The sequence below is a fragment of the Elephantulus edwardii genome, unplaced genomic scaffold (assembly GCF_000299155.1).
Source record: "Elephantulus edwardii isolate Elephantulus edwardi_28Jun2011 unplaced genomic scaffold, EleEdw1.0 scaffold00244, whole genome shotgun sequence".
In the NCBI taxonomy this organism is placed as follows: Eukaryota; Metazoa; Chordata; class Mammalia; order Macroscelidea; family Macroscelididae; genus Elephantulus; species Elephantulus edwardii.
Genome location: NW_006399994.1, coordinates 1,174,910 through 1,198,535, shown reverse-complemented (window position 1 = coordinate 1,198,535; position 23,626 = coordinate 1,174,910). Strand labels below are relative to the sequence as shown.

The following is a 23,626-nucleotide window of genomic DNA, read 5'->3' as shown; positions in this document are numbered from 1 at the left end:
ATAATTATAGAAAAAAAAAAACAATACAACCTCTGGAATGCCTTGTGGGTTGCACTGGAGTGATTAACTGTAACAGGTTCATTAGCAAAGAGAAATTCAGTGATTTGGTGACCATGTAGCTAAAGGAAATTTATCTGTGTTCTCTGATGGTGCTGTTACATAGCAGATCAGTGGAAAAGTCTGTTGATGGGCTTTGACACCTAGCATCTGATCCAGTTCCTAATAAATATTCGATTATCATATTGTTGTTGTGTACCATCAAGTTGGGACCAATTCATAGCTAACCTCCAGTGAATTTTCAGAGGACGTAAATCTCACTGCATTTAGAAATAAATAAATAATCTCACGGGAGTTGACAGCTCTCATCTTTCTCCTTCAGAGCAGGGATTCAAACTGCACACCTTTGGATTGACAGCACAATCCCTCACCACTAGGCCACTGGTGGCCACAACATGGTATGCTGTTATAAAATCATCAGTTATTACACACCCAGTCAAATTAGGAGGGAGGAAGAGGAGTTCCTATTCTGTTCTTTTTTAAAATTTGTGTGTGTGTGTGTGTGTGTGTGTGTGTGTGTGTGTGTGTGTACCGTGAAATCGGATTTGGCTGGTACAGGAGCAGCTTGCCCCTCCTTCTCGAGCAGAGCATCTGGTGGATTTGAATCACGTACATCTGGCATTGCAGTGTAGGTTCACATCACTAGGCCACCAGAGTACGCCCCCCCCCCCATTCTATTGTTTTAATGTAGCTAAAGGACAAAATATAATTGAAAACTAGAAGGAACAAGAAAATCATAAAATTCAAATATAAATTTATACAGCCAAATGATTCTCTCAGTATGTCATTTTATAATCTAAAATTTGAAAAAATAAATAAATATGTGGAACAAGAGCTTAAATTTTATAGTGACTGAGCAAAGCAAGCTTATTGTTGCTGTTGTTATGTACTGCTGAGTCAGAACCCACTGACAGTGGCCCCTCCAGCAGATTTTCAAAGGCAGTAAATCACTCAGGACAGAACAAACATCTTTCTCCTCTCCACACAATTCAAACCACAGCCTTTTGGGTTGACTGCACAACTCCTTATCACCAGGCTACCAGTGCTCCCTAAAGCAAGTATAAGCATAATATATTTACCAAAATGACCCTTGTTTTCCTACAGGAACAAAGTTAACCGTACAAAGTGTGAAAAGATGTCAAAGTGATAGTTCACCACATATGTGGGTGGTACTCAGAATGTTCCTAACTGGCTAGTGATGAGTATCAAAAGTGTCAAAGGAAGTAAGCTGACAAAATCAGTGCCCAAGTTAAGATGAAAATAAGCCCAATTTTTTCAAAAGGCAGTTACAAGTTTCTGTGCAGAGCACAAAAGCTCTTCTTAATTCCTTAAGCAGAGAAGAAAAATAAGTTTAATACGTTTTATTAAAGGGGAAGGTATGAAATATGTCAAATTAAAAGGTGCATGTGAAGACATGCATAGGTTTTGTAGATGACAGTGCAACATGAGTGCTGTAAATATATCCATGTGGAGAGCCAGCCGGGGGCATTATTACATAAACCTCTACAACAAAGGGAAAAGTAAAAAAATTGCTGAGAAATACCAGCCCACATGGTAGAAGAGGCATATAAATTACATCTCTGCCTAGCTCTAAACATTCTCTCAGAACATACAACAACATCGGGAAGCTTAACACATTAGTTATATAACACATTAGTTATAAAACAGCTTTTCTCTCATAATTATTATTGGGTTATTTAAAATTCTTTCCTTAGACTGCTTTCTAATAATTTAACAGACATGAAGAACTTAAGGTAGCAAAGGAGGGAGGGAACACTCAGACAACTTGGACCTTACTAAAATGTGATAATATGACTAAGTAGAGAATGGGAGAGGAATGTATTATTTGGCAAAAAGGAGTGACACAAAATTTAAGACACAAATTCTGTATCACAATTTCACACTGCAAAACAAGACCATAAAAGAAATGCTGTTTTAGCGATAGTTGCTCAAGTAAAAGCTTGAATAAATGACAATATAACACGATTGCATACTCAGTGAGTTGGAATCAACTCACAGCTGAACCTCCACTGGGTTCCTGAGGCTACAATCTGTATGGAAGAAGATTGCTTATCTTTCTCCATAGAAGTCACACTGATAAATGTGAACCATCAGAAAGCTGAGAGCTATGGCATTTAGATTAGCAATACAAATCCCTATGGCCTACTCCACCAGTGCTTCCTATATAACAAGATTCTAAAATCATGCTTGGAGAGATGGAAGGTCGGTGAAGGAGAAAACATCCAACAAGAGGACTGAAACAATGACTTCAGCAATGAGTTCTAGTGTGTCTGTTGTGTCAGAAATAATGAAGATAGTACAAGACAGGGCAGGGCTCAGGTTGGCTGTTCATAGGGTTATTATGAATTGTACTTGATAGTACCCAATTTTGAATTTTTTTCAACATCACTAACAGTTTTTGAAGATGAAATAATTTATAACTTGTTTTTTAAATATAAAGGGTGGTTATTAAATGTAGTGAATTAAAACACTAGCAACAAAAAAAAAGCACTAGCAACAATTAACCAAAAAGTTTGTTAGCTGCCACAAATTGGCTGCTAAGTAATGGAGAACCTACAAATCACTGACAGAGGGATGACAAGTGAGTGGACTTAAGATACATTACCTGACCAGATGCTCTGCTGGAAAAGGAGGGGTAATTTCCTTCTGTACCAGTCATAACTGACTTGACGGTACACACACAAATAATAATAATAATTTAAAAAAAAAAAAAGATACATTACCTGGGAATCAAACCCAGCGCTCTCACATGAAAGGTAACAATTCTACCCACTGAGAAAGCAATAATGTTACTTCAGGAAATATGCAACACTTACTGACCTCTTTGTTGCTGTTTGAAAAGCTTTAGATACATACAATCACCCTTCCTTCAAAATTTCAAATTGTTTGGATCAAAGATGCCTTTAATCCATGTAAAATTTAGTGTAAAAATATTAACTCTAAAGAGTCTAATTTTAAGTACTAGTATTTATTATTCATAATAAAATATTCAAATTATTTCTTTTCTGTTTATCTGCCTAAGCGTAATGCATATAAAACAAAAATTTTTTAAGTTAAAAATTCTGTTTGATTATTAGCTTCATCTTTTCCTAGCTATATGATTATGGCAAAGTTATCCATCTTCTCTAAGCTTTTAGTATACCCATTTGTGAAATAGAAACTATAATTAAGTATATTATGCAGCTGTTAATAAAATAAGATTAAATGAAATGTATACAGCTCCTAGAAGCGTAACACAGCAGGAACTCAATAAATGTCATTCTTATCCTATACTCTCATCCCAATTCTAGCAGTTCCAAAATCCCAAATACTATATGGAAATTCTGAAATTCCAGAGCAGAGGAGAAGTTTAAAGATCAATTTAAAGTTGTTTTATTTTCTTGTTCTGAAGAAGTATGATTTTGTTAAATGCATATGTTTTCAATGCTTAATTCAGTATTTGGCCAGTGGTGAATTTTATACTTTGAAATCTAAATGTAGTGATTTTTTTAAATGTAGTGAATTAAAACACTAGCAACAATTAACCAAATGTCTTAATATTTCCTAGCTGTTAAAGAGAACATGTACCTTTTTTTTTTACTTGAAGTGAAGGTGATATGGGCAAAATATTCTTTAGACAGGTAACAAGAGGAATAGAGAGGTTTTTTGAAAAGGAAGAGATTGTGCTAAATAAAATAGCAAGAAACAATAAGATGATGAATAATTATGTCTTGACAATACAACTATTAAAACATCAAGTTCTTTCATATATATACTTAGAAAGCATAATGCCTTTCTGGAAAGCAATTTGGCACTAGGTATCAACGGATACATTCTCTGACCAATAAATTTAATACTGGTAAGTTATAGGAATAAACATCAGCTGAATTTTATATTCACAGATTTCATAACAATACTTAGAAACAACTTGTGTGCTCATCAAGAAGTCAGTATATTAATGTACGTATGTCTATGTACTTACGTTCTCCACAATTTTTGAAAATCAATACTCATTCATAGGAATCATAAAAATTAAAAATATAGACAAAAAAACCTTATGATTTTGCTAAGTTTTTACCACATGATCTTTAAGTTAAAGTAACCAAAAATACCACTTTTAACTAGCAATATCATTAAAGAACAAGCTAATAAAATTTATCATTAAACACAACATATAACTTGTGAATAAAGCAATTTAAGAAAAGGTTATCATTTTATATGTCAGTTACGAAAAATACTACTACGCAAGCACAGAAAGAAAGACAGACATATATATTTACCTGATAACGATGAAGTTAGTGAAGTTGAAGATGATGAATCAAGAGATGGTGCAAACAGGGGGTCCCAAGCAAGCAAATCACTGGTCCCTTTCCTATCATAACATTTGAAAAATAATTTTTAAAAAAATTAGCAAATGAATAGTTATTAGTCTAAAATCTAGTCACTTATCTTTTTTCACAGGAGAAACTAAAATACCTCGGTATACATAATTTAAAAGATGGCTACGTTCATTAATATATGAAAAGCAGATTTTATAAACCAGTATTAATTTAAGTGCCAAAAGCAGAATCTACAATAACTTTCCTCACTTAATGATGAGGAGGAACATTCTTCACTTAGTGACTATATCCTTATCTGGCATTTCACACTTCTGGCAATAATAAAAAAATCCACTATCCAGCAATGTCTGTCTGGTAGTAACAAACACAAAGTGCAAGGCAAGAGCAACAACGGCTATGATAATTATAATTATGCATCAACTTGGTTGGGCCATGATTCTCAACATTTTTCCAGTAATGGTGAAATCTGATAGTCACATAACAATACAATTTGAACATTACATAATGATGTAGTCCGTTTAATATTTTATAATCTGATATGGTCATCCTCCTATTTTGGCCTAACATTCATTTGTGTAGAACAATCTTGTACTTGGACTTAATCATGTCAATAAGTAAGGAGAGATGTATATGGAAAAAAACTGTCAGGGGACTCAAGAAGATGAATTCCCATTGATTATACTTTGCTATATACTCTTATAACCTTAGACAATGTCAGAATGGGAATAATTATTTCAGATTTTCAGATTAAGAAAAGCTTCCCAAGGATACACAACTAGAACAATCTCGGGCAGGATGATTCATAGCATAGTACAGAGTCCTAGAATATTTCTTAAATGATGTGAAATTGGGTAGGAATTTTCATAAGCTACACTACTCGACGGCACATAACAACAACAACAACACTAATTTCCAAAGATGAAGGAGTTAAGGGTATGCAGCCACATGTATTTTCAAAGGTAAAGAAAAGAGTATACACATCCAAACTGAGTCGATCCTACCCATAGTTGACTTTATAAGACAGTACTTCTGCAACATAGTTTTCAAGGCTGTAAGTCTCTACAGAAGCAGATTGCCATCTTTCTCCCATACAAGAGCTAGTGAGACTGGACCACCAACACTGTGGTTGGCAACTGAGTGCTTTACCACTGTACCACTAGGGATTCCTGAAAGAACAGTAAAGGATAAATAATATTTTGCTACTACTTATTTTTTTGAGATTTTAATGAAAGATTATAGAGAACTTGGATTTCCATTCATTCATTGTTGCACATTTTCCTCCCTGCCCACTTCTCTATTTTGTTATTTTTAAAGTACAGAATTAGAACTTTACATGTTAATATATTCAACTTCCATTGTTTGGAAAAAAATGCTAAGAAATAATAATTTGCAGGCCCACCATAATGAAAATGTTGCAATGATCTATAAGCACATACCTAGAATTCAAATGTTTTCAGGTAATATATTAAAATTTATATGATAAAACATAACAATTGAAAAAATAATTTCTAAAAACAAAGCTTTTAAAAATTAAATAGCTTGATCAAATGATGTGGTCAATTACTGACCAATTAGTGACTATCATATAATCTTAAACTATCCAATTCCTATACCTTGTTGTTGTTATGTGCCAGCGAGTCACCTGTGACTCATAGTGATGCTATCTATGTACAGCAGCTCTGAAGCCTACCCTGTCCAGAGCCAGTCTCAATGATTTTGACACACCTACCCCCACTGCCCCAGTTATTGTATCAATCCATCTCATCCGGGTCTTCCTCTCCTGCACTGTCCCTCTACCCTTCTGAACATGACTTACTCATGTAAAACAAACAAACAAATAAACAATCAACCAAATACCGAAACAAAAGACATTATCATTTTTACTAACAGATATAGAGGTGGAAAAGTCATTTAATGCTGGCTTAATTTTGTCCTAAGAAGAGTTGACAACATACATGTCTTCTAGACTTCTCTCATTTCCACTTAATTGAAGTACTTCCTCATTTCTGAAAACTCATGAACTACACAGCCATTTCACAAGATCACAGCCAAAGTTGAGAGTAAAAAGGAGGAGAATTTCATGAGTAAAACTAACTAAAACATAGACATGTGAAGCACTTTGGACACCAAGGTCAATTATGGTTGAATAGATTGCAAAATGACATCTTTCAAGTGAGAAATACTTTGAAATCCACCATGATGTTTTGCTGCTTAGGAAACAGGATGATTAGCAAAACTCTACTGGAACTAAAACTGCAGTAATAAAAACACTCTAGAAAACGGGGGAGAGGGGAATACTTAAACTGATACTTACTCACTGGATAGAGCCGGTGGTTTTGATTTTGTTAATTCTTCACCTAATTAAGAAATTAATTAGGGAAAAAAATCTTAGTTTGAGTAATAAAATATTTTAATGTAAAATGAAACACTGCATACATATCAACTGGCCATCATAAACCCTTAAAAACTTCTGGAACCATACACATCAATATAAATAATTATGAAAAAAAAGGAAAGTATGCTCCTACAAAGTTTGTTACTGTGCTCAAAAATATTAAAATCTGAATTTCTGCTAAATCTTGATTTCCTGTAACATCTTTGGCAAGAAATTATTTATGTCAACTCAACTATGATATTCATTAAAATAGTTTAGAGGAAAGACTTTTAAAAGTGTTTAAAAATTTGTGTAAAGTTGGCTTACAAATTCTGATTGCTATGAATTAAAATGGAATTTTTCAAGCTCTAAGAATATTATCAGGGAGCTCTGATGGTCTAGTGGCAAGAAGCTGTACTGCAATCCCAAAGGCACACAGTTTGGATTCACTAGCTGCCCCATATGAGAAAGATGGGCAATCTCCTCCTGTACGATTGCCTGCCTCTGAAAACCCACCAGAAGGTTACTTAGCTATGGGTTGGTTCCAACTCGATAGTACACAACAACAAGAATAGCAGCTGGTGGTCTCAAATTGCCTGCCTTCAGGATTGCAGGGCAACTTCTTGCCACTAGGCCACTAAAGTTCCCTATTAGTAAGATAATAGTACTAACAAGAGTATTATTAGTGGTGTTATATGCACCAAAATCAAACTTCTGAAGGAAGTCTTATTTTAGAAAATTAAAAATTTATACAAAATCAGCACAACAGTCTCCTTATAAGACAATCTGTTTTGCTGGTGTTTTTTTAAAAAAAATGTATCATATGGTAAAAAATTAGAAAGTATTTGCCATTTCAACCATTTTAATGTGTACAATTCAGTGACATTAATTATACTATGTGTACAACCATATCACTTATCCATTTTCAAATTTTTTCTCCATCAATTATAATACAAACTCATTATGTAAGCATTAATTCTCCAATTTCTCCCATCTGTTAATGGTAAACATAAACTCCAGGCTCCACACATTTGCCTGTTCTAGATATGTCATGAGTGTGATTGTACAATATTATTCATCTTATGTTGAGTATTTCACTTAACAAAATGCTTTTATTAAAGCATGTATTATTTTATTTCTTATGGCTTCGTCTAACATACTTTGGACACGTTTTAAGGAGGGACTGGTCCTTGGAGAAGGACATCATGCTTGGTTAGGGTGAAGAGACAACTCAGGAGGGGAAAGCCCTCTATGAGATGGATTGATTCAGTGACTGGGGTAATTGGGATAGGTGTGTCAGAGACAGTGTGACTGGCACAGGACAGAGCAGAGTTTAGGGCAGTTGTACATAGGGTCGCTATGAGTCGCAAGCGACTCAACGGCACATAACAACAACAAAAACACGGCTAAAAAAAATCCCAGTGCACAAACAGGCCAATTCTGCTGTATCTATTTATCTGTGAGGGACTGTTACTACTTTTTGTTACTGTGAGTACTTCTATAATGAACTTTGGTGTAGAAATATTTAAGTCTTTGCCTTCTTTTGGAAACTTGAAGCTCTGGGGGCCTAGTGCTAAGAAGCTATATTGCCAATTCTAAAGCATGCAGTTCAAATCCACCAGCTGCTCCACAGCAGAAAGATGGGCACTCTCCTCCCATGCAATTCAGTGCCTCTGAAAATTTGCTAGTGGGTCAGCTAGGAGTTGGTTCTGACTTGATGACACAAAACAACAAGAAGGAATAAAATTGCTAGGTAATATCACAGTTTTGATCAAGAGTATTTTTTTTTGCAGTCTGAAATTGATAAAACTTGAAACCAAAATGCATTTGTAATAACTGGTAATGGGAATGCAAATGTTGGAAACAAAAAAAGACTGGTAGTTGAAAACACAGTTTTGGGAACAGAAATACGGCTGGAGGTGGAATGATTGAATTCTGTACAACCAATGATTTATTATTGATAAATACCTTTTTTTAAAGAAAGTCTTTCCTACTCTGCAGATTGCTAGGAGAAACTATTCCTTGGAAAAGCTTATCATGCTTGGAAGGGTAGAAGGTCAGCAAAGAAGGGAAGACCCCCATTGAGAAAGACTGACATGGTGATTGAAGCAATGGGCTCAAGTGAGTATAGTTTATCAGAGATGGTAAGCATAGCTAAAGACAGAACAGGATTCAGATATGCTGTTCATAGAGTTGCTATGAGTTTTATTGGACTCGATAGCACCAAACAACAACCTTTTTAAAAAGCCCAAGTGGTGACTATATACACAGACCACATCTGATGGACTACGCAGGAATCAGAATTACTACATCTGTGGAAAGAGTCTCTGGAGAAGTTCAATATCAGCAGTTAAAAAAAGACCAGGGGCTGACTGTGGGACAGACCATCATTTATTCACAGGCAAATTCAAATAGAAGCTGAAGAACCTTAAAAGAAGTCTACAAACAACAAAAAGCAAACTCAGTTCCCTGCCTTCCCAAGTGCAATCAACCTATAGCTGATCCTCCAGCAGAGGTGAAAATCACATGAATGGTCCCCTCACAGCCAATGATGAATCCAAACGGCAGAGGCCTTTGGGCTAGGAGTAGCTCAAACCCTTAATGGATTAAACCAAAGTTCCCTTAAGAAAGTAAAAGATCACTAGAAAGATAGCCAAGGGAAAAAAACCCAAACAAACAAAAAATCCAAGTGACTGTCAAAAGAGACTCCAAAACTTCCTCAAGAGAAACTCAAGTAAATGAAAGACATGATGAAGAGTGGTGAACAAAAAATTACAAAGAGTAACTCAAGAAAAGTAAAGGATTATAATGAAATGTACAAAGATTTGGCATTAAAAAACCAAGCAAGGTGGGTCAACAGCAACTCAACTAAAGTCACCTGTGAAAATCGTGTGCTCAAACACTTAAGGGCTGATCCGGAAATACGGACTCAATATGTGCCCCAGTGTTTCTGTTAGTACGCCAAGGATATCAGCTTTATCAAGTTGGACTAAGTGATCTTCCTTGAATAACTTAGCCAGGATGTCTACATGGCAAGAAACAAGACCAATGCTTTGTACATAAAATTTCAGTTATGATAGTACAGAGCAGAAAAAAAAGGAAAAAAAAAATCCAGAACACCCAAAAACAAAAGGGAAGAACACATTCTGCATTTCTCAAAGCTAAAGAACTGAAGGGGGAAACTCAAGTGACATATGAAGCTTCAAAAAGAAGATGAAGGATTACAAAGAGTCACAATACTACCAAGAACTGGTCAATATTGTACTCCTTCTGGAAGCAGCAGATAATCAAGATTCTTAGGGAAGAAATCCAAGTTGCACTGAAAGCTTATACAAAAGGCAAGGCTTCAACAACTTACAATATCAACTGAGAAGTTTCAACAAAAAGACACAGTCCTGGATGTAATTGCTCATCTACATCAAGAAATGTGGCACTTGAAGAGAGCAGAGGATCCCACTTGGTAGTACGGGAAAATAGAACTTTAATGTTCTGGATCAAGAACCTCTCACCAAAGTTAGACCCAGAGGAAACGAAACAGACGATGTGTGAGGATATTACCTCTTCCAGAAGCAAGTTTCTCATGTATGTGGCTCTGCTTTGATTCACTCCCTTTATACAGAATATCAAGATTTGGCATCACATTTGAATGCATGATAGGAAGAATTTGGTTCAAGTTTCTACTCCTGTTTGCAAATTAATAGACTCAGACCTAAGACACTCTGGAATGAATGGGCCTAAAAATCCTACTTGTTAAAAACAATTTGCTCTGGACCTTCATAGCTAAAATATAAACGTAGGAGGATGAATGGATTTCTTGTGATCATAGTAGACCTTTACGCCTGTGACGGTCAACCTTAAAAATATTGGTATAATTGTAAATAATATCAAGCTTCATTTTCTAGGGAGTATTAATTATAAGACAATTGTGAGGATTTTTTTTTTAAAAAAGAAACCTGAAAAATCACTATCTGGTCAAACAATGGAAAGAGATCATTAGGTGTGCCCATTCCACACAAACGTTATACAAGAGAATGTGGAAATTATTTAATGTTATCATCCATAGCACAAGTAAAATATTATTGAGAATTATTCAAAAATGGCTGTAGCAAGAGGATTAACAGAATTTCAAAATTATTCAGAAGAGGCCAGACAATCAGGGATATTACTGCTGATTTTAGACAGATCTTGGCTGAAAGCAGAGTTCCTGAAAAATACTTTTGTTTTATTAATTTCAAAAGCACTCAACTATATGGTTGTGGTTGTTGTTATGTACCGTCAAGTCACTTGCAACTCATAGTGACACTCAGCCCTAAATTCTGCTCTATCTTGTGCCAACCTTACTGTCTCTGACACACTTACTCCCATTACCCTAATAACTGAATCGATCCATCTCATCAACTGTCTCCCTCTCCTGCACTGTTCCCTCCACTCTCCCAAACATGACATCCCTCTCCAAGGACTACTCCCTCCTTGCAACATGCCCAAAGTATGTCAGATGAAGCTTCAGAATCCTTGCCTCTAAGGAGTAGCCTAGTTTCACCCTCTCCAGGACAAACCTGTTTATTCTACTAGCAGTCCATGGTAAATTCAACACTCTTCTCCAGGACTACAGCTCAAAGGCATCAATTCTCTTTCTATCATCCCTAGTCACTGTCCAACTCTTCAATGCATAGCATGCAACTGCAAAGAGTATGGCCCAGATCAGGTGCACCTTAGTCTCTAGCCTGACATCATTGTTCTTCAGTAGTCTGGAGAAGTTCCTGACAGCTGACTTTCCCAATGCAATTAGTCTCTTGATTTCCAGGCTGCTGGTACCCAGAGTGTTGACTGTGGAGACAAGCAAACTAAAACTGTTAACTATCTCAATCTCTTCACCATCCATCATGATGCTGCCAAATTGGCCCAGTGGTGAGAATCTTTGTTTTCTTGATGCTGAGCTTCAATCCGTATTAAAGGCTGCAGTCATTGACCTTCTGCAGCAGGCACTTCACGTCCTCCTCAATTTCAGTAAGCAGGGTTGTGTCATCTGCATAACGCAAGTTGTTGATGAATCTTCTGCCAATCCTAATGCCACATTCCTCCTCACACAGCCCAGCATCCCAGATGATCTGTTCTGCATACAGTCTGAAAAGGTATGGAGACAGAATACATCCCTGTCGGACGCCTTTCCCAATTTTGAACCATGCCATTTCTCCTTGCTCTGTTCTGACAATTGACTCTTAGTTCAAGTATAGGTTTCACATAAGCGCAATCAAATGTTCTGGGATTTCCATTCTTCTCAGAAATAGCTTGTTGTGTTCCACACAGCCAAAAGCCTTTACATAGTCAATGAAGCACAGACAGACATTTCTCTCTGCTTTCTGCCAAGATGCATCTAACATAGGTTATATTATCCTTAATACCAAGGCCTCTAGTAAACTTAGCCTGCACATTTGGCAGTTCTCTGCTGACGTGCTGCTCCAGTCATTTTTGGATAATTTGCAGCAGAACCTTGCTTTCATGTGATATTAATGATACTGTTCAATAATTTCCACATTCTGTTGGGTCACCTTTCTTTGGAATGGGAACAAATATTGATCTGTTCCAGTCAGTTGGCCAGGTGCCTGTCCCCCAGATTTCTTCGTAAAACCTAGTGAGCATATCCAGAGCAGCATCTGTTTTTTTAAACATGTCAATTGGTATGCCTTCAACTCCTGGAGCCATGTTTTTTGCCAATTCTTTCAGAGCAACTTGAATTTCCTCCATCACCATAGGCTCTGCTCATACAATTACTTCATTAAATTATTCTGTGTCAGCCAATTCCTCCTGGTACAGTGACTCTGTATACTCCTTTCATCTTCTTTTAATGCTTCTTGGATCATTTAACACTCTGCTCAAAGTATCCTTAAGTGTTGTCACTCATAGCTTCAATTTGTTTTTCAATTCCTTCAGCTTAAGAACAGGTCTGAGGACTTGAACACCAAAAATTGTAGACTAAATGAGCTGTGGGAGGATATCAACTATGTGGATCATAATAAATTAGATAATGTTGTAAAGAATGGGAATTCCAGAACCTTTACATAGACTAAAAAGCAGTCATTAGAACATAACAAAGGGTTACTGCATGGTTTAAAATCAAGAAATGTATGTGTAAGGACTGTATTCTCTCACTAACCATGTTCAATTGGTATGCTGAATAAAAAATCCGGGAAGCAGAACTATATATGAAGATGAATGAATGTGGTATCCATATTATAAGAAGCTTGATCAAAAACCTTCAACATGTAGGTGAGATAACCTGGCTTAATCAAAGTGAAAGGAATGTGAAGTATTACTGAAAATTAAAGACGACAGTTTTCAGTATGAATCATACTTCAACATCAAGAAAATAAAGAATCCTCACAACTGGACTCTACAAGCAACATCATGATAAATAGAGAAAATATTGAAGTTGTCAACAATTTCATCTTACATGAAGTCATAAGCAACACTACAGAAGCAGCGGTCAAAAAAACCATATGTCATATTGCATTGGGCAAGTCGGCTGCAAAGAACTTCTCAAAGTGCTAAAAGAACAGAGATATCAGTTTAAAGATTCAGGTAAACTTGACCCATGCCATGGTATTTTCAGCCATTTCATATACCTGTCAAGTTGGACAAGGAATAAGGAAGACCAAAACAGAACTTGTGTCTTTGAATAGTGGTGCTAGTTAAGAATATTTAGTATACCATGAATTACCAAAGAACACACAAATTTGCCATGAAGGAATTGCAGTTAGAGTGCTATTTACAGGCAAGGATGGTGTCTCACATGGTCTGGGCATGTTATCTGAAGGGTCCAGCCCCTGGAAAATTATCTCCAGCTTGGGTAAGTAGAAAGTTGGCTAAGGAGAGGAAGATTTTCAATGAAATAAGTTAATGCCATGATTAGATAATAAGCTAAAGTACAGTGGACATTCTGCAGATGGAGTAAGACGGGCTCAGGTCTTGTCCACTAGATAGCTATTAGTCAAATTTGACTCGAAGGCACCTAATAACAGCATCTGGGGGTGAAGTGGTATTACACTGCAATTTTCACTTGTATTTCCTTAAAGATGCTAAGCACCTTTACACATGATTATTAGATATCCGAATATCATAGGTGAAATGTTTCGTCAAGTCCTATGTTTACTTTGTACTGAAGATTTTTCTATTGTTGAGTCTCAAAAACCTCAATGTCTTTGTCATCTAGATGGAACAAACTCATAGCTGACTCTCCAGTAGGTTTTCAGAGGCTGTAAATCATGCAGAAGGATATTCTGGTTATTAAACCCTTGTCAAATGTGTGCATCACAAGTATTTCTGCCCATTCAGTAGGGCTGTCTTTTCAATTTACACCATCTTTTGCACACAGTAATGTAAATAACTTCATAACCAATTTTTAAAAGGTGAATAGTGTCAAAAATTTGACATTTTCTCCAATGCACATGGTTTGAATCCACTAGATGCTCCACTGGAGAAGGACAGGCAATCTCCTGTGCCAGTTGGATCAGACTTGATGGCACACAACAAGAAAAATTAAAAAAAGAAAATTTATTGGTTCATAATTTTCTCAGCATCTTCGTATTTTATGTCACAAAAGTCATAGAACACAAAATTACCAATACAAGTAACTGCCACAAATAAGGAAGGAGCACTACATGGTACACAACACCAACTCACATTTATACATATCCCTTTTGGCTCAATTTGCAGTCTGTCCTGTTTCAAAGCTGTTCTCTGTTTTCTCCTATCTCTCTCCTTTTTGTTATTTCTATAACCAAGCATCCTCTGTTAATTCTTGTGGTCCTCATTCCCTTACAATCAGAATACTCTCCTCATTTCTTTATAGGTAAAATTGTTTTATTTTGATATGGATGATTTTAGTAAGTCTTAAACAGTGTTCAAATTTTTATTTCAATTCATGTTTTAGTTTTTATTACATTCTCTATTTTAAAAATTATATAAGTTCTGAATGAGCTATGCCAATGCTATTTTTTCACCCAAGCTTTGTTATTTTTTAATGCATACCAAAGTTTAAGTCATGTTTATTAATGCTACAACAAACACAAATGTCTTCCATTTAAATTATTCTTTTATTCTGTATTTAAGTCTCAACAGCTCAATAAACTAATAGAGAAAAAAAATAACCAATTTAAATGCTAAACTTACTAGATGAATTCCGATTTATCTGCACCTAAAACAGAAAACAAAAACCTAAGTGTTGTTCCACAAATTAAGCTGGCAATAAATTTTTAGTAAATATAATAATATTAGCAATCTAATTTTTAAGTTGCTTTTCTTATATCTGCTCAAATGTAACCTACATATTGATATATAAATATAATGATATATAGACATAACCTTGAATAGTTTTTGTTTTATACTAATAAATAATAATACTTCATCCAGTGTTTTAAAATATTCACATGCATGGCAAGATCTTGTAACTTGTTAACTTAAATAATTTAATATAAATAGTTTTTAAATCAATGTTCAAATATTATAAAGATTTGAAGGAAAGTCCATAGGTAAAAATAAAATCTTATACTTACCGGACTGTGTCTCTAGTAGTACATGGAGAGAAAAAAGAAAGACCATTTTCAGTTTAGACTATATGGAATTTCCGTTTTAGTAACTTGTCTACTCCCTTCTGAATCACACTTGAAATATATACACACCTTCAAACATATATATGGGACAGCAGGGACTCTATAAGCAATAAGCAAAATGGGCAGTAAAGAATCCTCAAAAAGATCTTTCCAAACCGAGTACTAACAACTAAATATTTTCTTTAAAAAAAAAAAAATAACACACTTTTCTTTTTATTCCTTTTGTGAGCATGAAATTGTTTTTGCTGTTTTTTTTTAAAAAAAATTTTTTAAGAGCACAAATTTAAAATCATTGATGACCATACGAGACAGACATAAATGTTTACTGCTTATTATATACATCCATTCTTCATATATCAACATGGATGTTCCAAAAGTCAGGTCTGTATGCAAAAATGGGTGCTATGTGAAAATGGAGGACGATCACAAAAAAGACAATGATTTATCACTATATAACTTCCAGACCACTAAGAATCACAGCACAACCAAAATGACATATAAGCATCAACATCATAATGTTGCTGTTATGTGCCACTGAATTGGAACTCACTCACAGCTGACCTCCAGGTGATTTTCAGAGACCTTAAATTGCACAGGAGGTAAATGTCTGTTTTTCTTCTGAGAAGCAGCTAGTAGATTCAAACCACCTCCCTTTGAGTTGGCAGTGCAACTCCTTACAACTATACCACCAGAGCTCCCTTAATCATCATGTTTGTTGCTACGTGCCATCAAGTCAAGTATGACTCACTGCAACCCTATGAACAACAGATCTGAATCCTGTTCTACCCAGTGCCATCCTCAAAATCTCTTACACACAAGAACCACTGCTGCAGTTACTGTGTCAATGTACTTGGTTGAGGATTGTCTTTCTCCTTTTTCATACCTCCTCCACCTTTCCAAGCATGATGTCCTTTTCCAAGGAACAGCCTCTCCCAGCAACATGCCCAAACTATGTGAGACAAAGCATCACCAACCTTGCCTCCAAAGAGCACTCTGGCTGCATCTTCTCCAAAACATTTAAGAGATCTTCTGATCTCTTAAATGCTGGAACCAAGCACCATGACTATGGACCCAAGTAAGATGAAGTAATTTAAGTTTCAATCTTTTCTCCATCTAGCATGATCTTGCCAAGCTGTCCAGTGGTGAGAATTTTTTTCTTGACACTGAGATGCAATCTATATGAAGGCAGCAGTATTTGATTTTCTGCATCAAGTGCTTCAAGTCTTCCTCACTTTCAGCAAGCAAAGTTGTAGCATCTGCATAACAAAGATTATTGCAGGGTCTTCCTCCAATCCTGACGCCAAATTCTTTGTAGAGTTCAGTTTCTCAAATAGTTTGCTTAGCATACATATTGACTAGGCAAGGGAAAAGGATACCATTCTGATGTTCTTTCTTAATTTTAAACTATGTAGTGTTCCCTTGCTCTGTTTGTACAACTACTTCTTGGTCTAGGTCTAGGTTTCACAGGAAAACAAGTGTTTTAGGATTCCCATTCTTCTCAAAATGGATTAATCATAGCTACTGTTAACTCTGACCTTGAGCTCTGGCATTCATTACCACTAGATATATGTTGTTGATGTATAAAATAAACAGTAAATGTTTGCTACTGTTGTAAATACAACGTATGGGGTTGATAGCAAGTTGAGAAAACTTGAAAAATGCACTGCCATTGATATAGTAATGACTCAATGATCCTCCTACCTACATGTTTCCGAGGCAGTAAATCATAACTGTAGGGAACTCTCTACAAACTATGCCACCAGATCTACCTGATAATTGATGAGAAGTAAGTGTATCAAGTTTTCTGGGGTTTTATCATGTGTCTTTTTAAAATTAAGAACCCTGGAAGCAGAGTACATTACATGTTGGCCCACCAAACAAAAGATCAGCAGTTTGAATCCACTAGCCACTCTACTGAAAGATGATGCAGTTTCTTCCTATAAAGATTTACAGTCTGATAAACCCAAAGAACCAGAACTGACTCAAGGCCAGCGGGTTTTTACAACCAAATTTTAAATGTTTCACAACTCTGTATTTCATTATTTGTATACTGTTAAGTATCATGCCAGTCAATCTCATTTCCATTTCACTGACTCAGTTGTTAATATTTATGAGCTTCATTTCTTTCTTTATGATGGCCAGTTTTCCTACATTCTTTCTTCTCACATTCCACGTTCCAATCATCAGTGTCTGCTTACAAATGTTCCTCCTCATTTGTGTTTCCAAATTCAAGGGCTCAGTCTCAGGTGCCATTTCTACTACTCTAAGTGTGCTCTATTGGACATAGGGTTTTCAAAGGCCTGTAATTTTGGAAGTAGATGGCCAATCCTTCTTCCTAATCTGTCTTAATTTGGATGCTCAGCTTTAGAACAGTATCTGACAGGTAAGCACATGGCCAGGAGGTACCAATCTTTGGGGAAGGACATCATGCTTGAAATGGTGGAGAAACAACACAGGAGACGAAAACACTGGAATGAGATGGATTGACAAAGTAACCGGAGGTTATGAGGGTAGGTGTATCGAAGTCAGTGAGATTGGCTCAAGACAGGGCAGGATTCAGATATACTGGATAAAGTATTGCTAAGAGTCACAGGCAACTCAATGGCATGTAACAATATATTGTTACATAACTCTACAATCCAAAATGACTTTTTTAAAAAAAAATATGGAACACTTCATGCTGATCTTCTCTGTATCGTTCCAATTTTAGTATATGTGCTGCCAAAACAAGCACCAAAATGACTCTTAAATGTAATGGTACAAGAAACTTATTTTGGGAGGAGGGTTGGGAGGGGAGAAAAGTGCAGCAATAAATTATTAGAAATCCAAAGTCTCTGTAAATTTTCACTGAAATTAATAATAACTTTAAAAAACAAACAAAAAAGGTATTTAAAAACCAAATTAAAAAAAAGAAACTTATTTCAGAAAGGTATGGCTTTGGTGAAAATAGTTTTAAAAGTAAAAATCTGAAACGTATGACTGAAAAAGAAATCTTTTTCTATAAAAATACATACTATTTAAAAAATAAAAATACATAATAACATGGAATGAGAAAATTTTTATTCTCTATTAACAAGACAACTTTGATGGCCTAGTCTGAAGGGGGTTGCACTTCTACCCTCAAAGTCAATGCTTCTCTTGTGGTTCAAATCTACCAGTGGCTCTTAGAGAAAAAGATGGGCCAACTGCTCATGTGTAATGATTTATAGTCTCAGGAATCCAACACAGGATCAGTCAGTTCCAACTCAACAGCAAAGAAGTTTTTTGTGAGTATTATCAAGGAGAAGAGGTTTAATATTGTCGCAATATTCATCTACAGATATAACTATTTTACATCCTAAGACAAACTTTTTTAACAGGTAAACATTAGGGAAGTTAGAGTCTCTCAACATCAATGAAATATTTATTATGAAAAGGTGTTTTCTTTATCCTGTAACAGCTATTTAGTATGTGAATGAAGGAGTGTGTGAAACACAGTGTATGAATGAAATAAAATGTATACAAATTTTGTACAAAATCCAATATAAAATAAAAAATCCCACAAACATCAATTTTAAAATATAAATGCAGGGGGTGGGGAAGCTATGAAGTGTAGTACCTTAGAAATGAGGAATTAACCCAATTACTAAGAATTCTTATCTTTGCCTTGTTTTTATGACAAGTCTAGGAAAAAATGTTATTACAGAAATAATTTAATTTTGAATTCATTTTTACGTAACTGTTTCATAATTACTATAAAACACGGAAGAAAAATTTAAAATTAGATGAAGATTGATGCTACCTGAGTAATTCATAGACTTCTATTCCAAAATTTATAAAATGCAACAAGTGCCACTAAGAGTGAATTTTCTAAATTTTTTCCTTGCTTGTAAAACTTTAACTACATGCAAACAAAATTCATAAATTTCTTTCCTAAAATTATAATAGACTAAACAATCTTCGCTGCTGTTAATATAACAGTCAAACCACATTAACTTGACACATTCTAAAGAGGATAAATAAGGAGCATAAAATCACTCATTTTACTACTTACAGATATTGCTGGAGAGAGGGATATATTTCCTATAGATACTTTTAATTCATCCAAAGAAGCCATTGTATGATGTGAATTATTTGGATGCATAGGTTTGATTTCTATCCGGTACTTCTTTGGTTCTTCATCTTCAGAATCAGAGTCACTAGATGAGTAGAAATGGTTCTCTTTGGTATGTAAGCATGAGTTAAGGAATTTCATTTTTAAGTTATCTTAAGGAATAACCAGGTTTTTATATACTTGTAATAAAGAATAGAAATATTTAAGAAATATATAAACTTTATCTGAAAGAGAGCTACTAATTTTTACTAATAAAAAGATGTCAAATGAAAAAGTCATTTTACTAGAATTAACTAAAAACTTAAAGTTCAGTTAACTAAAAATATTTCGTTATAATTATCTACTTATATGCTAACAAAATCACATGGCATGTCCAAATGATAGAAGGATATCATTCTGATTTGGTTCTGGTTTAATACTATAGCCTTCTTCATCTACATCAGGAATGTTCTACAGAAGAAAGAGAAAAAAATGGTTCATGACAACAACACAGAAAACCATTACATATTAGCAAAACAACCTTTATCATTACTTACAAAAATTAGTATTTAATACAATTATTAAAACAGCTAGAAAAATAACATCTTTGTGGCTAATAAGCCTCAAGGTACTCTCCATGTTTCAAACACCTTAAAGAGGGAGCACTGAAAAATGGAACAGGGTAAGCACACTCATTATATAAAAGCAAGAACGTCCCAGGTTCACAACCAGACCAGACTGCTCAAAATCTACAGTGTCCAATCTAACCAGAAAGAATAAAAGAAACCTCAATTCAGTACTGTGATTTGACCTTCCTTCAGGTTTTCCAAGGCTGTAAACCACAAGTGAAGAGACTGCCCATCTTTCTCTTGCAGAGTTACCAGTGGATTCAAACACTAGAGAGGTAGGTGTAGGCTTTAGTTTAACAGCACATCTATCTATGGACAACACCACCAGAGCTCCATCAGGAAGAACAAGAGGTATTTTTTTTAATAGTAACATCAAGTTATGCTTGCTTTCTGCAAATCACTTTAGAAATAATCTTGATAGATTAAAACTCTCATACACTACTGGTAGAAATGTAAAAAGAGGCACTCAATTATGAAAAGCAGATTAGCACTTCCTTAAAAGTTAGGAATAGAAATATCACTTGATATAGCAACCTTTCTAGGTATGTATAAAAAAAAAAAAAAATAAGAGCTGTCACACAAACAGATATATGTACATTCATATTCACTGCAGCATTTTTGACAATAGCAAAGAGATGGAGACACTCTAAGTATCTATCAACTGACAAGTGGATAAAGCAATTATGGTATATATTATGCTAAATGAATGAAATCTGTCAAAAAAGACTATTTAAGGCGTAAGACCACTATTATTAAAAACTAAGGAAAAATATATACACACACAGAATCATTCCTGGATAGTTACCAGGAAAGCAAGGGAGGTAGATGGGAGTAAAATTAATAAAAAACTAAGTTGAATGAAGGTAAAGGCAATATACAATAAAGAGTTGATAAAACATTGTAATTATGTAAAAAAATTGCATTATCTATTGTATTTAATATTATAAAGAAAATGTGTAAGAATAATCTAATGAAACTGTATATACAATGCTATAAAACAAAATATGTATGAATGATGAAATGAAGAACTAACATTATTTGTGAGCTTACACTCAAATGAAGAAATAGGGGTCTTTTTAAAAAAAAGAACCTCAAGCCAGTCAGAAGCCTTTACAAATAGAAAATATACCTACAACCAGGAAGATAAAAGAGATGAATGGGCCCTTCTAAGAATCAAATCCCTATGCACATCCAAAAACTTCTCCAAAAGGGTAAAAAGGGAAGCCACATACTGGGGAAAAATATTTGTAATAACATGCCTGATAAATAGCTAGAATTTATAGAATATTCAAGTACCACAACAAGATAAAAGTAAACAACCCAATTGCAAAATGAGCACAGGATATAAACTGACACTTCACCAAAGAAGACATTCAGATGGCAAACACACATGAAGAAATGTTCAAAATCCCTAGCTCTAAGAAGCAAATCAAAACAACTATGAGATATCATCTCACCCCAGTTAGAATAGTAAAATTCAACAGAGCTGCAAACAACAAATGCCAGCGAGGTTGTGGAGAAACTGGAACCCTTACTCACTCTTGGTGGGAGTGTAAAATGGTGCAACCACTGTGGAAGGCAGTATGGTGCTTTCTTAAAAAGTTGCAAATAGAAATACCATTTGACCCAGCAATTCCACTACTGGGAATATACCCTAAAAAACCCAGAACTGCTAGCAAAGCAGATATATGCACACCCATGTTTATTGCTGCTTTGTTCACAATAGCAAGGAGTTGGAAACAACCCAAGCTGTGGTATATTCATACAATGAAATACTATGCAGCACTGAAAAACAAAGAACTCACAAAATACAGAAAATGGGTGACCCTGGAGGACATTATGCTGAATGAATTATCTCAGTCACAAATGGACAAATACTGCATAGTGCCACTGTTGTAAAATGGGACTGACATCGGTTTTGGGGGGAGACTGAGAAAGAAGTGATAATGTGTACTGCATTGAAAGAGATGAGGGAGAAAACTGTTTAAAAGTAATATATGATCAAGTACTATTTTCATGACAAGATTCCAGAAAAAGAAATGCATAGTAAAGAGGACTGTGGACTTGGGGACGGGGGTGGGGTGGGGAGGTGGGGTGGGGGGCGGGAGAGATTGTATAACAATGTAAGAATTTTTCTTTTCTTTTCAAAGAAAAAAGTGACTGGGGGGAGGGGTAGGCAGGGAGGAAAATGTGCAACAATGAATGAATAAGAGAAAACATTAAATGGGAAGAATATGCTGTAAAAATATATTAAAAAAGAAAAAAGAAATAGAAGATACAGATAATTTCTCTTTTAATCAGATTAAAATTTTGGTGGGTTAACGAACCTGAACCATCTCATTGGTTCTTTTGGCAGGCACATACCAACGAACCTCGCTAACACTGAACACCAATGGCCGCTTTTCAATTTCTTTTTCTGTTATAACCATTTTCTATTGTTAGTTGCTATCAAGGTGAGTTAAACTTATGATCACCCATGTGTGCAAAGAACTGCTCCATAGGGTTTTCAATCTTGGGTCTTAAAATTATAGTTTTATGACCTTTTTAGAGTGGAGGAGTACATGTTATTATTTGTTGTTGAGTTGATTGTGACTGATAGTTACCCTATATACAACAGTTCTGAACCCTGCTCTATCTTGAGCCAACCTCATTGTCTCTGACACACCTCCCCCATTATCCCAGCCACTGAGTCAATTCATCTCATGCAGGGTCTTTCCTCTCCTGCATTGTCCCTCCACCCTCCCAAGCATGATGCCCCTCTCCAAGGATTGGTCCCCCCTGGCAACATGCAGATGAAGCTTCAAAATCATTGTCTCCAAGGAGCAGCCTAATTTCACTCTCTCCAGGACGAACTTGTTTCATCTCCTAGAAGTCCTGGTATATTCAATACTCTGCTCCAGAACCACAATTCAAAGGCATCAATTCTCTTTCTATCATCCTTAGTCATTGTCCAGCTTTTGAGGCATAGCAGGTAACTGCAAAGATCACGGCCTGGATCAAGGGCACTTTAGTTTTTAGACTGACATCATTGCTCTTCAGTACTCTAAAGAGGTCCCTAACAGCAGATTTTCCCAATGCAATTCATCTTTTGAGGAACACATAGCTAGGTCTATACTCAGAGGTGCCCCAGGGAAGGTTCAAAATCAACTTGTAAGCTAACGGCTAATCACTTAACTATGTGTGCTAACCAGGAACTCTCCATAAAAGATTACACTTGCTTTTGCCTATGTCTGGGTCAGAGGACAAAAATACATTTAATTCTGTATAATATCTGAATACACCATCAAATAAATTTTTAAATTTAATCAATTCTCATTTTGATGGATGTTGTGTTTATTTTTTTTGGTTATTTGTCAATATAATGTTGGAAACTACAGGACAATATCATTTATTTCATATGCAAGCAAGATTCTACTGAAGATTATCCAAAAACGACTGGAAAAGTGTATCAGCAGAGAACTGCCAGAAGTCCAGGCTGGGTTTAGAAGGGGTTGTGGTACTAGGGATATTGTAGCTGATGTTAGATGCATCTTAGCTGAAAGCAG

General features: G+C 35.4%; 1 protein-coding gene across 1 annotated transcript in view; it reads right to left on the bottom strand.

The window, feature by feature from the left end:
* LOC102843763 (FCH domain only protein 2-like) overlaps positions 1-23,626 on the bottom strand; it is a 205,421-nt gene that overhangs the window by 38,612 nt on the left and 143,183 nt on the right. The window contains 6 exon segments of the mRNA XM_006899038.1: positions 4,338-4,429; positions 6,712-6,754; positions 14,941-14,965; positions 15,324-15,335; positions 19,414-19,589; positions 19,866-19,923. Coding sequence (XP_006899100.1) covers positions 4,338-4,429; positions 6,712-6,754; positions 14,941-14,965; positions 15,324-15,335; positions 19,414-19,589; positions 19,866-19,923 — 406 coding nt within the window.